Below are 16,669 nucleotides of genomic sequence, written 5' to 3' on the forward strand. Positions count from 1 at the left end.
TATAATTATGTTAGGAAAAAGTAGAAAAGGAATATACAAAATTGCTAACAGGAATACATTGAATAAAAATTTGTAAATAAAAGGTGAAAGTAATGACTCTCTGAACAACAATGCAGAACGAAAAGCAATTACGAAAGAGGATAGAAGAATTTAAAACAAAATAAACTTACACATGTAAAAGTTCCTGGACGTTGACTGGTCGTCTCCATGTCTTAGCCTCTGTACCAAATTGGCGTGGAAGTTGGAATAGATTTCTCCTGCTGTTGCTCACACTCGCTTCTCGTGTACTTCTCCGCTTCTCGTGCGCTTCTCCCATCTTCTCGTACACTTCTTTCATGCTTCTCGTGTGCTTCTCCGCTTTTTGTGTGCTTCCCCATCTTCCGGGTCCTGGGACGTTTTTATACTATCCAAAGAAGGAAGATGGCCGTCGAAAATACGGAAAACATCCAAAGTACGCACGTGTAAGGATTGAGGAAAATGTAACGTAAATGGAATTCTCGACTTATTTAATTATTTGTCATCAGTTACAGAACAATTCGGTTACATCAGGTTACATAAGTTACATAAATTTACAAAGAATGAAGAATGAGAAGAGAATTTTGAAGAGAATTTTAAAATGTTTGCTGACTGTCTTATTATTCCAAGTTATGACTGTTTTATCATCATCCACAGAAAATAAAGAGAAAAAAAAATAAACGTAAAAAAATAAAATCATTAATAAATCTTGAATTGTCTTTATAGTGAATACTAATAATATGAGAAAAATCCAATATCTTTACACTATAATGAAGAATATAGCCATTCTGATGTTTTGCTATGATTTCGTTTTTTAATTAAACTTGTTACTGCTGCAATTACTAGCACTTTTCTTCTTTCTTAACAGCCATAATGGAGGCTAATATACCGCAAAGGATGAAAAACAGAACAAACAGTAAAGTTTTTGAACACACCATCCTAACAACAAAGATTTACGGCAACTGCACGAAAGCACTACTGAGCACGTACGATTCTGAGTTCAGACACGTGTGTGTGTGTGTGTGTGTGTGTGTGTGTTGGTATCCTGAATGAGATACGAGAAAAATTGCTAACGGTTCACAGTATTCATATATAAATTTATGTCTGTTCTCTGTGTTACTTTCTTTCTTCAACACTCTTACCGAGTAAGCAATTAGTTTTGTCTTTCTCCATCTGAAACATTTCCTATTTCCAACTTTGCAACACTGTTATAATCTCTAGTTTCAACCCAACTTATATAATGATTATTTACCAGAAAATATTAAATAGATGGTCACCTCCCTCCTCCTCCACCCCCCCCCCAAAAAAAAGGTTTCGCTACATACATCAGCAGATAGGTACATATACGAATTTGAAGTAAACGTCCGGTGTTTACAAAGTGGAAAGGAAAAGGTGAAAGAAAAAGCGAGATAAGAAAATATCCGATGGTATGTCCTCCGGACCGTTTGTATCCAACAGGGATCCCCCTATCATGGATTTTGGCAGCCACCGGAAAACTTAAGTGGTAAGGTATGTAATTTGATACATCATTGAAAGGATCATGGAAAAACGTACAAGAAAACAATCACATTTTTTTTCTTACAGAAGTTGTTTGGTTTTCCATGGTCCTTTCAGATATACCGTATATACCTTCTACACACCGTCACATCATAATTGCAAATGTAATATAGTTCTAGAGATATAGTCTAAACTTGCCGTTAACTCTTCAATTTTGATTTCTTTTAAGTAAAATATTGTCCAGAGATAAGATATCAGTTGATAGGCTACATTAAGCTACACAAAAGAACATGCTTCTGTATATTCTCATGCGTACTTTTCGAGAAAATAAAAAAAAATATTTTTATGGCGCTAAATTGTTATTTATTGAATTATTATTAATTTTTATTGTTTTTAAAAGAAATTGTTATTTATTTCTGCTGTATTTATGTAGTAAACATTGTTAAATATCGTTTTGTTGTTTGTCTTTTTCTAGCGGCAACACATGTACCTCTTTACGCAAATAACACTTGTAAAAATAATAAGTTATTAAGAGGAGACAACATGAAAGCAATTTCAAAAATAAAGTTATCGATTCCTTAATCCTTGACTGATGACCTCTTCCATTGATTTGTTGAACTTAACAGCCTACTTTACTACACTTTCTGAACAGAAACAAATAAACAAAGAAATTAATCTAAAATAAAATTACTGTATGTTGTTACAGTTCAAGAACGGAAAATACTTAAATAACACAGAAATATCTCTCGTGATTCCCCGGAGAACTGAAAACGTATGATAAATACAAGAAAAATAAATGAAAGTATTATCATGGTTTCATTCTCTGAATATCCAAACTACCTAATTTTGAAAAAAAAAATCTTAGAAAAAAACTTTACACCACATCGTGCATGACAGTAACCCGGCTAGTAATCAAATCTTGGACATTGTACAAATTTTATTTTTCTCTAGAACTCGATCTGTGATGCCCAGTTGAAAACCTTCCTCTTCTAAGAATATAAATATTATGAATTATATAGCTCCTCTGAGGATCAAAATAAAAAGCAAGCATTGCCAGGATGTTTTTCTTGTAAGTACCTTACATATATCCGTGACCAACTTGTTACTTTAATTGACTCAATTGAGAACAGTATTACTTCTACCATACATAACTTCTTGTTTGAAGAGGGCATTGTGGCTCAGTGGTAGAATGCTCACCTCTACTGAAAACGATCCCTGGTTAGATCCCAGGCCATTTGAATTTGTGGTGGACGACATCGCGTCCGTGTCTTTTATGGCGATTTCACATTCCATCCATAATTATTTACTTCCATTAATCATCCTTCTCTAACCTAAAGAGAGTAATCGTCTGACGTAAGAATTGAAATTTTGTTTTCTTTTGTTTGTTTGTTTGTTTGTTTGTTTGTTTCAGTGCAAAATACATCGCCCATGAATCTTCTCTAAAGATTGTTCCTTCTAGAATTATTCATGTGCACCTTATCAGTTCTAGACTCCAAACATAAAGAAGTTATGATTGTTAGTGTATTTATCCACTTCTCTCAATTATTAGATAAAGCATTTTGCATGATCAACTGACTAAGACGTTGTGTATATTACCATAAGGATTACAGTAATACATTCGTTCTTTTTCTTCTACCTAAAAACTAAAACATATTGCAAGTATCAAAATGCTAAGCTTTTGCTACCCTACAAGAACTTCACTTTTCCATGCACTTATTACTGTACACCATCTTGTAGCCTCCAACTAGCTTAGTACAGGAAGGGAAAATTGTTTGTAGTTTTGACAGGAAATATAAGGTTACGAATGGAAATGTTTCAGTAACTTTTGCTATTCTCGGCGTGGGAGACCCGGGTTCGATTCCCGGAAGGAGTCATCTGGTTCGGATTTCACGTTAATCACTAGGTCCACGTCTCATATAGCCTCGCCGCTGAATGGAACGCTAAACTCAAAATCAACTCAGTTTTACTATTCTCCACATAGGAAGAAGTGGTTGATAGACATTATTATATTGTTGGTTATTTTATTGAAGTTTATGTTCGTCGATATAGTAGAGTTTCGTGGCCTAAGACATTGAAGAACCCCAATAAATTCTTCATCTTATAAAGTATTCAAAAAATATAGAAGTTGGAAATGTTCTGCTAATGAAATAGAAAATGTTCTGCTAATAAACTACGAAATATCCTGTTAATACGTTAATATTGTAGAAAATGTCCTGTAGACAGTATTAAAGAAACTTTCGTAGTAATGTCAGACAACAATATCTGGCTCTGATGATTAGGTATTGCTAATACCAGTACGGACTTGCAATTCTGGTTTTTCGACTACTTAATTTATATCAATACACCAATTCATATGAATTTCAAAGAATAATATTCCGAAAGTTATGTTTCAACAGTGACTGACTTATTTACTATATAACAACTTATGCAACTGTAAACACATTGTACGATTATAGATATGGAAGTGTTTTATGAATTTTATTAATTTATTCGCTTTAAAAATATTTCTTGTATTCTAAGTTTTTATTATATGTTATTTTTCACTTTTATCTATTCGTGCACAATGATAAGTATCTTTATATTAAAAAAGAATGAAGTATATATTAATTCCAGATATCGGTAGTGCAGACGCAGCGAGTGGAGGTGATATTTCGGTACTCATTCCTCGGGAAATTTCAGCAAATTCTTCCTGATGTGCCAATAATAATAATAATAATAATAATAATAATAATAATAATAATAATAATAATAATAATAATAATAATAATAGTAGTAGTAGTAATAGCAGTAGCAATAACGGTTATAGTACAAAATATTTGTTTCCTAAGTTTATGTATCAAGTCGAATATGTTGGATGCCCCCGAAAAAAATCCTGCGTACGTCCCTGGATATGCCACCTTGTTGAAAGTCAAATTTCATTAAACACATTTAAGAGCGCTGTTAAACTGTAAGTTTTTCGTATTCAGTCAACTCACTGACTTTCTGTACACCACCATTATCTGACGACTTTAATCTCTCCTTAATTTTCTCTTACCTAGTTCTTTTCTTCCTTTCCTGAGTACTTGCCACGCCAGTGATTACTACACAGGCTACAAGAGCTGTCTTCATTGAATCCATGAATTTAAACTAAGTTGGCCTCATACTATATACCTGAAGAGATCCGTACCTTGCTAATAAGATGCTACTAGCAATTGCAAATTAATTTTGTAAAATATTAATAACAAAATGTCACTAACAACGATGCGATTAACAATTCGTACATTTTAAAATTCCTCATTAGACAGCGCCGTAACTTTCTTTTCTTTCTGGGAGGTCAAGCATTAATATTTGGGTCCCCTAAATGACGTAGCAAAGGTCCCTTCAATGATTTTCAGTTCTATTTAAAAGGGACAATGGGTCCATTCAGTGGCGAAACTAAGATCGTGTGGACCCTCCTGCAAAATTCGAAAATAGTCCTCTTCTTTCCATCTTTCTTTTACTCCTTGTGGGCCGTCCAGAGCCTGTGGGCCCTCCCGCACCGCAAGATCTGCGGGGCCGTTACTCCCCTGAGCCCGTTCCATACATGACAAATTAATTAAGGGGACAATATTGACAAATCTCAAACCATACGAATAAATATTACTTCTAGGGCCCCTAATAGTAGACATTTTATATTGAAATGGGCCCACGACTCACTTTTGTTTTATTTACCTTTTGTGTGCTGTTTTGTTTATGTAATGTAGTAAACCTGTATGATCCTTCATTTATAATTTCATGTACTTATCTTATATGGAGTAAGAAAATTTTGTCTTAAAGTTGGCCTCCCTCGAACGGCGGGAAGTTTCTCTGGGGGCAGTTGCCCCTCCTGCCCCCTACAAGGTACGGCCCTGTCATTAGAAGTTATTAACATTTTTGTTAGTAACATTAACATTTTGAAGAATTCATATGAAAATGTTAGTAATATCTTTGTTATCAACAAATGTTTTTATTTACTTTTTTGTGTAAATCTGCCTTTTGTTCATGTTTTCAAAAAAGAGAATAAATAAATAAATAAGATGACATCAGAAGTTTCTTAAGAGACAATCATTGTTATTTGTGGTATATATAAATCATTTTTCAAATAGCATTCATTACTCCTAGGAGTAGTTTTCCTGAATGTTGTAAAAGTATACTTTCATGTAACCTAGTAGATGATCGTAAAAGATTTCAAGGAGAAACACAGTAGATTTTTTTCTAAAAGTAGCCATATTTAGGATAGGTATAGATACAAATGTGTAATATACGTAGCATGTTTCTTAATGTCCAGATTGCACGCGCATCTCTATCTCAATTGTATTAGGACACTTCTAGATCATTGATTACAATTCACTTATATGTGCTGTATACTTTACACTCTTAGATGTTAAACTTCCTAGGGGCCACTTTTAAAAACTCATCCTGATTAACGTTCTAAAGTGGTGCTGTACCAATTAAATTAAGGAAAATGTAGGTACACGCAAATCAATGTCATTTTTGAGAAATCTACTCAATCATAGCCACATTAACTCCACGAATGGAAGGAATTTACAAAAATGGAATCGATAAGAGACTTAATTTTAACATGTGTGATCATTAGTTTAAAACTTACATTATCAGAAGAGAATAAATAGACGACTCAGATGAGGTCTTCCGATAATTATTTCAATCATTTCTTTTAGATAGAATAACCTAATATTCTTTCTTGAATTGCAATTATCTTTTCCAGTACCCTATTTTACCTTCAATCTCTCGTTAGAACAATTTATTACCAAATAATGCCATCAGCATGTTTTTCTTCATTACTTTAGTTCTATTCCGCATTAGTCTTCCCTCTCCTAACCCTTTCTGATTACTTTTTCGGTTTTTCCATTCTTCTCTCTCTACGCTCCACTCGTTTTAAATCGCTTTTCAACATGTCTCCTCCATGTCATTGTGGCAATGTCAATTAAATTGTTTATGTTACTTCTTAAAACTATAATCATACTTAAAGATAACCAGAAGATAATATATTTTGCATGCTGCAAAAATCAAATTAGCTTTCTAAATACACGATTATTATAGATAAGCAAAATGCTAAATAACAACATATGTTTTCTCGAGTATTATCTTATTTTCCATCGTCTATTATTCTTACTTTATGCAGTATTTCGTCGATTGCACTACAACAATCTCTCTTCTGAAAGGGATTTCCCTTTCTCTAAACCTTATCTTTGCTTTTCAAACAACTCTTTCTTACCGCAAGTCCATATTGACACCTAGCAACATGTACATTACAGTAATAAACCTCTTCAGCAAATAAGCAATTACCTAGGGATTAACGGTAGAACGCCCTCTACACTGTCAACAATCACTGAAGAATTCCAGTATCATTCCCCCACACTACAATACTTCACATGAAACACTTTATAACTTTTTTCGTAGCTCTTTCTTCAGTTGTCCTACTTTATAGATGTTAAATACAAAATTGCTCTTTCTTGCTTTTTCTAAAGGCTTCTTTCGCCATCTTTGTTTTTACTTTTATTTATTTATTTTCGTTCATATTTTAGATCACTAATTAACGCTATCGAAAACTATTAACCTGTTCTCCTTTTTCCTTTCTAAACCTATAATTGGCACATTTCTCTTCACTGTAATCACCACTGTTTTAATCTTTTTCATATTTATTTTCATCCGAAATTCTTCACCTTTTTCTGTTTGACTAATTTTTGCTTCAGGCGTCTAAGTATTGTCTGTAAAGCAAAGACACATATTTCTTCTAATTACTTCTGAATTATTGTCTTTTTAACTACCTCTAAATAGCTATTGATCAATGTTGATGAAACGCAACACCCCACATTTATCTCTTTCGTTTCTATTCCAAATGAAACTAATCCGTTGGTTCATATATTGGTTTCTATTAGTACTATTTCTTCCCAAACTTCTTTAGTATTTCCATCAAAATATCTACTTCATTACATCAATATTCTTTTCTAAATTAATAAATCCGTTTTCTCCTTCCCTTTATAAATCTTCCATCAATTAATCCAAATAAAGTCTTTTGTGCAACTTTCGTTCCTTAACCCAAACTATCCCTACACAATCTTGTAATTTCTTCTTATAAATAAATTTCTTGTTCATTATTTCTAGTACATTTTTTGACATATGTACTAAATTAAATTAATTATTGTGTGCTACTCATACCTTTTTCTGTTCGATTTTTCTCCAATGATGAAAGTATAGCCTGAAAAATCTTCCATCATTCTCTGCTTTTGTATATATTTATGATGTACATAGATCAGCCCTTTCTTCCCTTCTTTCACCAAATTTCTAATTTAACTCATAGTATTATCAACTCTAGATGTTTTTCTATTCATTATATCACGTAGATCTTGTTAAAATTCATCCTTAGCACCATAAATCTTTATCGTCTTTACTTATGTATTTATCATCCTCAACATTAGACTAGGAATCATTCTATTCCTTGATATATATATATACATTTATCTAAAACATTATTTCGTTCATTGGTAGTGTTTTATTTTTACTTTCCGATAACATATTCGTTTTGCTTTGTTTGTTACATATTCCCATTGATTTAAGTATCTGATCCATTTGTTCATATTATAACGTAACTCGTTATACACAGGTCCTCAGTCATAATTATAGCTAGATTAAATTAGTAAAATCACATAAAACAGTTTATGCTGCGTTTAACTTGCCTGATATTTATTGTGGCACACACTTATTGAAATAAATACACACCTTTGTGATTATGCGTACATCCCTTTTTTATGATGGTTCCTGAATTATATCGTTTATTTACAAAACGTTGCTATGACAACGTAAAGACAAAAACTCATTACAAAAAATCAGATTAGAATCAATTTTTGATTCTATTTCCTTTTTCGTATTTTCTTCTTCTTCTTCAAACTGATTAGTGCATATTTTAAAATCATACATTGCCCAGAAATATAAGAAAAGATATTGATGTCGAAATACAAGATGTCGTTGCAATATTTTCCTACTCTTTGTAATGAATTCCTCTATTTTTTCACATTTACTCATTTACTTCTAAGGCATACTCAGGGCCGTAGCCAAGGGTGGTCCATTTTCACACCACCCCCCAAAAATTAAAGGGAAACAAAAAAATAGAAGAAATGGTAAAAAATATAACAACACCACGCCACAGTTCGAATTATTACTTATTTAAATAATTATCATACTATATACTCATATATAATATTATTATTACTATTTATTACGATGATTACTCAAGGATTACACACTATTTTTGATCACTTAAATGCACTATATTTCAAAATAATTAATTGCTTTACAGCAATTCAATACACTTCTATATTATATGGCGTCCTGTTGAATTATATACTGACTATTATTTATAAACAAATAGCTGGAAACGAAAATGGTTACCATAGCAACCGGATTACTGTTCTAGCGACGAATAAACAAAACATTTTACATCTAACAACAGAAAAATAAAACATTTACAAATCAAGATTATTCATGACTTTTTTAATAACATTTTTTCTTCTTCTAATCTGTAGCTTGTGCCAGATAAAATAGCATTTTTGTCCAACATATTAAATAAAATAAGAGGTGTAAATACATGTTGTCCTTCTATAAATATTTTTAGAAGAACATGATCTCATATTATTTCATATATAATACTTTAAAAATATTACCTATCAGCGGCATTATTTTTGTTCTTTTCGTAGAATAAGAAAAAAAAATATACACACATAAAATGGAAAAGCAATTATCACGTTGTACCGTTGTTGTGGGTGGGTAATGTCGCCATTACAAGCCCCTTCCCAGAAAGTTCAACTTTTACGAAAACTAAATTTTAAAAGAACCGCAAAGAAAAAATAAAACAAGGAAGTTGTCCTTTCTGAGAAAGGTATCCCCAAGTGCTATGTATTTTACAAGGTCGCTTAGCGTACGTAAAAATGAGAATATAGCTTAAAGAGAGAGAATTATTAACCACATTTAAATATTCAGTCATCATTGGTTGCAGGATTAACTTGACAAACAACACCTTGTAATAAAGTCAACATAAAATTTTATTAACAAAACAAAAAATAATAAAAAAAGATTCAAAATATAACAAGAATAAACTTTCTATAACTGACACGTAGAATAAAACATATATGCATCTTGAGTTATCTTCGATTATCGATTTCATACATACACTGGCTTATTCCACAACATCATGGTACACCACACGTTTTAACTTGAAATCGGTCTCAATACGGCTACTACCTTCAATTATAATTCAGAGCAACATCGTAAAATTCCAAAAATACTATTATTTTATTGTCTCACTCCTATTTAACTAACAAAATTCTTCTGTATATTCTACATTAAATACTCACGTACAGAATAATGAGTGATAACAACACTAATAAAAATAAACTTTTTTTTACACAAGTTATAAGAGATATGTTTTACATACCGTTGCAGAGGACAAGTGATGGGTCCTTTCACTTGTTCCCTATACATCGCAGAGAAGACCTATTAGCCAATCAGAATGCTGAACTGCAATCAGGTGACTTCTTACCAATAGCTATGGTACCAGATCTCTCAATTCAAAGGTACCCAAATATACACATATACGTACTATTTGCTGCATTTCGACAAACGAAGAAAAAAGGTAACACGGGAAAAAGGACGGGAAAAAATAAAGGATAAACAGCGCTGTTCCATAATTTACCAAATATTCTATCTAGCTATTGTATAATGTACTTAATATATATAAATACAGAGAAGTGAGGGGTCACTACCCCATAATATCCCCCTCCAAAAAGAATGAAAAATATATCAAAAATATTTTTCATCTTCAACCAAAAATATAAGTAACAATACAGTAATGAGCATGAAATGAAACGATGATGAAAAAAGAGTTAGTAGTGAATGAGTGATGATGGACATGAACATCAAATATACAATTCGAAACAAAAAATACCTTGTTTTTCAATTATTATTTCCCGTAGTTGTAGTTCTAGGTTCTCTGTACAATTTAGGAAGCGTAGTGTATGTTACCACTACCTTATTATCATCGGTTTACATAGTGCAGTATTCATAGTCGGTTTAGAGGCAACAGTTACCGGCCCCCACTATGGATACGCCAGACACTTTGTAATCCTATCCTGTAAGGTCGACTTTTGCTGGGATTTAATCAAAACCCGAACTCCAACAGCAGAAGTTACAGGGACAGTACGTTTATTATATAATCTCCTACGATCCTCCCAAGCCTTATTCATATTTTCCAAGGCCTGTTCCCAGATCGTGTTACTATTTGGGGCTTCGAGATCCTCTGATGAAATCTTCCATTTTACCATTAATGTATCAATAGGTTCTCTTCCCAGAAATAATCTGAATGGGGAAAATTTTAGCTCCGATTGTTCCGCCGTATTCAACGAAAACTGCAGTAGATTTATAAAGTAAGCCCATTTCTCCTGTTTTCCCTTTAAATATGACTTCAAACTCGTTTTTACCAATTTTTCATATTTCTTACATCGAATATGTTTGATTCCGTTCCCGAAAAGAAAGTTCTTAAATTCGACTGAAGAAAAACATGGATTCCTGTCAGTAGTAAGTGCACGGCAATATCCAAAACGACAAAAGATATATGTTAGGGTTTTTATAACAAGTTTACTCGTAGTATTACGTAATGGCACGAGATGTAAAAAGCAACTAGCGTTATCAAGACATAACAAAATGTATCGATAGCCATAACTACATGTGAGTGGCTCCGCCAAATCGACATAATTATGTCCATTTACCTCCGAACAATACTCTGAAATTAATTGCTATTGAGGTAAATAATTTCTTGCCTTGGAAAGTTGGCACTCATGACAGGAGAGGACGTATTCACGCACCTCCTCGTATACGTTTTTCCAAGTAAAATACTTCGTTATCTTCTTATAGATTTTCAAAATTCCGAGGTGTGTACCATTGGGTAACATATTATGAAAATAATTCAACAACATGGGAACAAGCAAACGGGGAACCAAGATCTTATATGGAGACACCTTTACCTTAGTTTTCTGATACAGGACGCCCTTGGTAATTTTACAATCTTCAAATTCCCCTCCATGATCAGGCACTTTTTGATAAAGATCTTTAGTGTCATTCTCAGTTTGTTGATACTGTGCAACATCAGTGTGCGCCAATAGCAAACTCCACAAACCGAACATACAATTTTTAGAAGAATTAATGGAACAAGGGTCAACATCTATACCTATAGGATTGCTATACAGCTATAACTTATACTAGCTATACTGCTATTACTTTTACTATTAAAATAACTACTTCCAAACTAAGGTACTCTTTATTTACGGACACGGGTACATGCACACAAACTTCAAAAGTACTTTACTAAATTTTATCCCCATGCTACTAAATAATATTCTTCACAGTACTTCTAACAAGCCCACTTGCATACTCCAACTTCATTCTTGCTCCCACGAACTCTTTGACTCATGCCAAAGCCGGCCATCCTCATGCTCATCACAGACTATTGACAGTAGTGTCACACTCTTCACAGACTATTTGCTATACCACATTCTCCACAGATTACTCACTATTTAACTCTTCCACATTCTTCACAGATTATTCACTATTACACTCTTCCACATTCTTCACAGACTATTCACTATTACACTCTTTCACATTCTTCACAGATTATTTGCTATTACACTCTTCCCCCGTTTTTTTTTTTTTTTTTTTTTTTTTTTTTTTTTTTTTACAATGACAATCTATTAGGTGGTCTCCTGATCCTTCCGGATCTTCTTGGTAGCTGCCAATCTTGCTGCTCTGCTGATGTTCTGCCATCTCCTGGATATCTTGTTGGTAGCTGCCTATCTGGGTCTCGTACTGGTGTTCTGCCATCTTCTGGATGTTGTCTTGGTAGGTGTTGATCTTGCTCTCTGACTGATGTTCTGTCACTTTCTGAATTTATGTTTGGACTTCTAGGCAGTTGTATGTCTTGTCTATCTTCCACTGCTGCGTCTGCGAGCGGGTTCTTTCGGCAAAGAAACCATATATCTTCCTGACATTTTCTTGGCATCTTATCTTCTTGGTCTCCCTTTGCTTGCGGAAAAATTATTTGATGTCGATGGCACTTCCGTATTTTTCCTTGTGTTCTTACCAAAAACACGACTGGACTCATCTGCCTGACCAGTTCGGCTTTGATAAACTTAGGAAAACGATCGCGATAGTTCTTCACCCAGACCACTTTATTCTTTTCTTGTTGCTCCACTTCTTTCCTGTCTTTCTTGCCGCGTTCAAACACTCCCTTCTGTACAACATTAAACATTGTGCGTGGTTGGAAATTTAACATCAATTTCGCTGGTGGTTTCCCTGTTGCCTTACTCGGTGTGAATCGAAGCATATATAATATTTCTTTCAGCTTATGCTCTCTTAATCTACGGTTCCATGCATATTTATTGTCTAAAAACTGTTTTCTTAAAAGCTGCTTTACTGTCTGCACGGCTTTTTCAGCGATTCCATTGCTTTCTGGGTTGTATGGTGGAGTTAGCACTGCCTTGATGTCTCTTTCCTTTAGGTATGTCGTGAACTCAAATGATGTGAAAGGAGGTCCGTTATCTGATACTAAAGTCTTTGGATACCCGAAAATTTGAAAAAACTCGTCTAACTTTTGTTTAGTTTCAGATGCTGTCGTTGAATTTACATTCCACACTTGGATCCATTTTGAATAACTGTCCACTAACAGCAAAAATTTAGATCCCACACAATCAAAGTGATCTACATGCACTCTTCCCATCGGTTGTGCTTCTGCTTTCCAACTACTATATTGATTTTTCGAGTTATTCCTATGCATGCTATTACACGTTTCACAAAATTCGCTCATTTTTTTGATATCACGGTCTAAATCTGGCCACCAAACTGCTTCCTTAGCTACAGCCAGCATTCTCCAAGCACCTAGGTGATTCCTGTGTAACTGTTCCAGATACTTCTTCCTTAACTTATGTGGGAGTACAGTTTTGCCTTCCATAATCACACATTTGTTCACAACTGAAAGTCTTTGCTTGTTGTTAAAGAATGTTCTTAACTCTGTAGTATTATGTTCTTCCTTCAACTTCCTGGGCCAGCCTTTTATTATCCATTCTCTCACCTGACATAATAGTCGGTCTTCTTCCGATGCCTCCATGACTTCTTGGAGCGTTAATGGTGCCAACATTATTTGGCTTATGAACTCTTTTTCGTCTATTTTTACATCCACTGGTGGCTCATTAATCGGTAGTCTGGATAGGAAATCTGCTACTTCCACTTGCTTACTATAAAGAATTTTGAAGTCGTACGAAGACAAGAACAACATCCATCGTTGGAGTCTTGGTGAAGCTGCGTCTGGAATAGCCTTTTCTCCGAATATGATCTTGACTGGCATAGAATCTGTAATAATTGTAAAACGTCTACCAAACAAATATTTATGAAATTTCTTTACTCCGTGTATTATCGCTAATGCTTCTCTTTCGAACTGGGCATAGTTACGTTCTGCATTGCTCAATGTTGCTGACGTACACGCTACCGTCTTCAACTTGTTATTCACTTTGTTACACAGCATAGCGCCGATTCCATCCTGTGATGCATCCGTAACGAGTACCACCTCTTCCTTCTCATCAAATGGGTGTAGTATTTCCGCCTTCTTCAGCAGTTCTTTCGCTTGTGTAAATTCTTGTGCATGTCGTTCATCCCAACACCATATGGCTCCTTTTCTTAGTAATGCATACAACGACGGAATTTTTGACGCTAAGCCAGGTAGTTGTCTATGGTAAAATGAAAGCATGCCTAGGAAAGCCTTCAGTTGCGTTACATTCGTCGGTTCGGGACATTTTATGATCGCTTCCACCTTATCTTCCATTGGTTTAATTCCTTCTGGACTAATATGATGTCCCAAATACTCTATTTCCTGTTTGAAGAAAACACACTTGTCTCCCCGCAGTCTGATATTCAGATCCTTGAACTTTTGTAGGAGTATCCGTGTCTTTTGGTAACAACCATACGTATCTTTTCCCCATATTATCACATCATCCAAGAAACATGCAGCCCACGGTAAATCTTGTAACACTGACTCCATAAACTTTTGAAAAATTTGTGCTGCACAGCTCAACCCAAATGCTAGTCTTTTGTGTTGGTACAAACCCCAAGGTGTGTTCAGCGTCATGTATTTTAATGAATTTTCATGGATCAACAATTGTTGGTACGCCTGCTTTAAATCACACAATACGAAACAATGGGCACCCTTCAACTTGTTCATTAAGTCTTCAATGCGTGGTAGTGGGTACGATACTTTTTCCAGAACTTTGTTTACCGTCACGCGAAAGTCCCAGCATAACCTGATGCTTCCATCTTTTTTTCTCGCTAATACCAATGGCGTCGCCCAATCGGAATAATCCACTTGCGTCAAAATTCCTTGTTGCACTAACTTGTCTACCTCATCTTTCACTTGTGGTTTCAAACTTACCGGTATTTCGTATGCCTTCTTGAAAATTGGTACCGCTTCTTCTTTCACTGGTAATACCACTTTGTACCCTTTAACTGGTGTGTTTAAGTCTCCCTCAAACACTTCTTTGAACTCATCTTTGATTTTACTTGCTAAGTTGTCAGCTACAGTTGCGTCATCTGTTCCTATCGAAGCAATATTACTACTAAACTGTTCTTTCCAACAAGGCCAAAGTATAGTGATCCATGAACGTCCCACAATTGGTTGGTTTACTTTAGCATCCAGTACATATAATGGTAACTGCCACTTACTGCTTTTCCACTGCACTTCCACCATTATTTTACCTTTAGTGTCTAACGGTCTACCATCGGCATTGCATAATTTAATGGCATCCGATACTACTGGTTTGTTGGGGAAATGTTCGTTGCATGCATCTCTACTGATTACTGACACTGCGGCACGGTATCTAGTTCAAAAAACACTGTCTTACCGTCACATTTTAGCGGTATGTTACATAAGTCCTTGCGTTTACCGTCTGGTACGTCCATTGCCAATAATTCAACGATCTTATCTAAGTTTTCTTCCTGCATTACTGACGTTTCTGGGGTAGTCACTTTAATTTCTTTCACTTTTTCTGTTACTTCCTCTGCGTCAACAGTCCCTTGTGCTTCGTGTCTTTTAAAACACATTTTCTGAAAATGGCCTTGCACACCACAAAAATTACACTTCACATCTTTCGCAGGACAGGAGTATTTGTTATGTTGTTTCCCGCACTTACCACACACAAATTTACCCTTGTACCGTTCTGCTTTATTACTATTTTCACTGTTACTACTGTACCTTACCTGTGTTTGATTTTGCTTATTTGGCTTACCTTGATAATGACTCAACACATTCACCTGACCAACCTCTTCGAATTCTTTCTTTCTCATGATTGCCATGTCGTTACCAATAGTTTCCGCTTGCACTGCCATTTGAACAGCTACTGTGAAGGTCATATTGTCTTCTGCTAACAACCTCTTACGCACATTATCGTCATTGATGCCATATATAAACTGATCCCGTAATGCTTCTTCTAAAAATGTGCCGAATTTACACAATGCTGCTTGTTGTTTCAACGTGGCTACAAATTCGGTAACGGACTGACCTTGTGACTGTTGAATAAATCTGAATTTGTACCGTTCTGAAATTGTGTTGAGTTTTGGTCGGAAGTGTAACACTAACTTGTCTTTGATTTTTGCGTAGGTCAGATCTTGTATCTTTTCCGGTTCACAAATGTCTCTCAATAGTTTGTATGTTTTTGCACCGATAGACGCGATCAATGTAGGCACTTTCTTTGCGGCCGGTAACTCCATGGCTATGCAGAATTGATCAAACCTGTCCAAATAATCACTTATTTCCTGGTCTTCCACCCCAAATGCTTCAAAAAGTTTGGAACCTGCCATATTGTAAATCCTTTTACCTCGTCGCCACTGCTATACAGCTATAACTTATACTAGCTATACTGCTATTACTTTTACTATTAAAATAACTACTTCCAAACTAAGGTACTCTTTATTTACGGACACGGGTACATGCACACAAACTTCAAAAGTACTTTACTAAATTTTATCCCCATGCTACTAAATAATATTCTTCACAGTACTTCTAACAAGCCCACTTGCATACTCCAACTTCATTCTTGCTCCCACGAAC

At 34.7% G+C, this 16,669-nt stretch overlaps 1 protein-coding gene across 1 annotated transcript; it reads right to left on the reverse strand.

Annotated features, from left to right (window-relative positions):
* Window positions 1–15,417: 15,417 nt before the first annotated feature.
* On the reverse strand, window positions 15,418–16,419 carry LOC145667135 (uncharacterized). The gene has a single exon (XM_081734877.1). It carries the CDS (start codon window positions 16,417–16,419, stop codon window positions 15,418–15,420), a length of 1,002 nt encoding a protein of 333 aa, XP_081591003.1.
* Between the last annotated feature and the right edge of the window lie 250 nt (window positions 16,420–16,669).

The sequence above is a fragment of the Thermobia domestica genome, chromosome 12 (assembly GCF_964235325.1).
Source record: "Thermobia domestica chromosome 12, izTheDome1.hap1.1, whole genome shotgun sequence".
In the NCBI taxonomy this organism is placed as follows: domain Eukaryota; kingdom Metazoa; phylum Arthropoda; class Insecta; order Zygentoma; family Lepismatidae; genus Thermobia; species Thermobia domestica.

What these genes read in the sequence shown, in the direction of transcription:
- LOC145667135 (XM_081734877.1), bottom strand. Translation starts at nt 16,419, where the DNA reads ATGGCAGGTTCCAAACTTTTTGAAGCATTTGGGGTGGAAGACCAGGAA.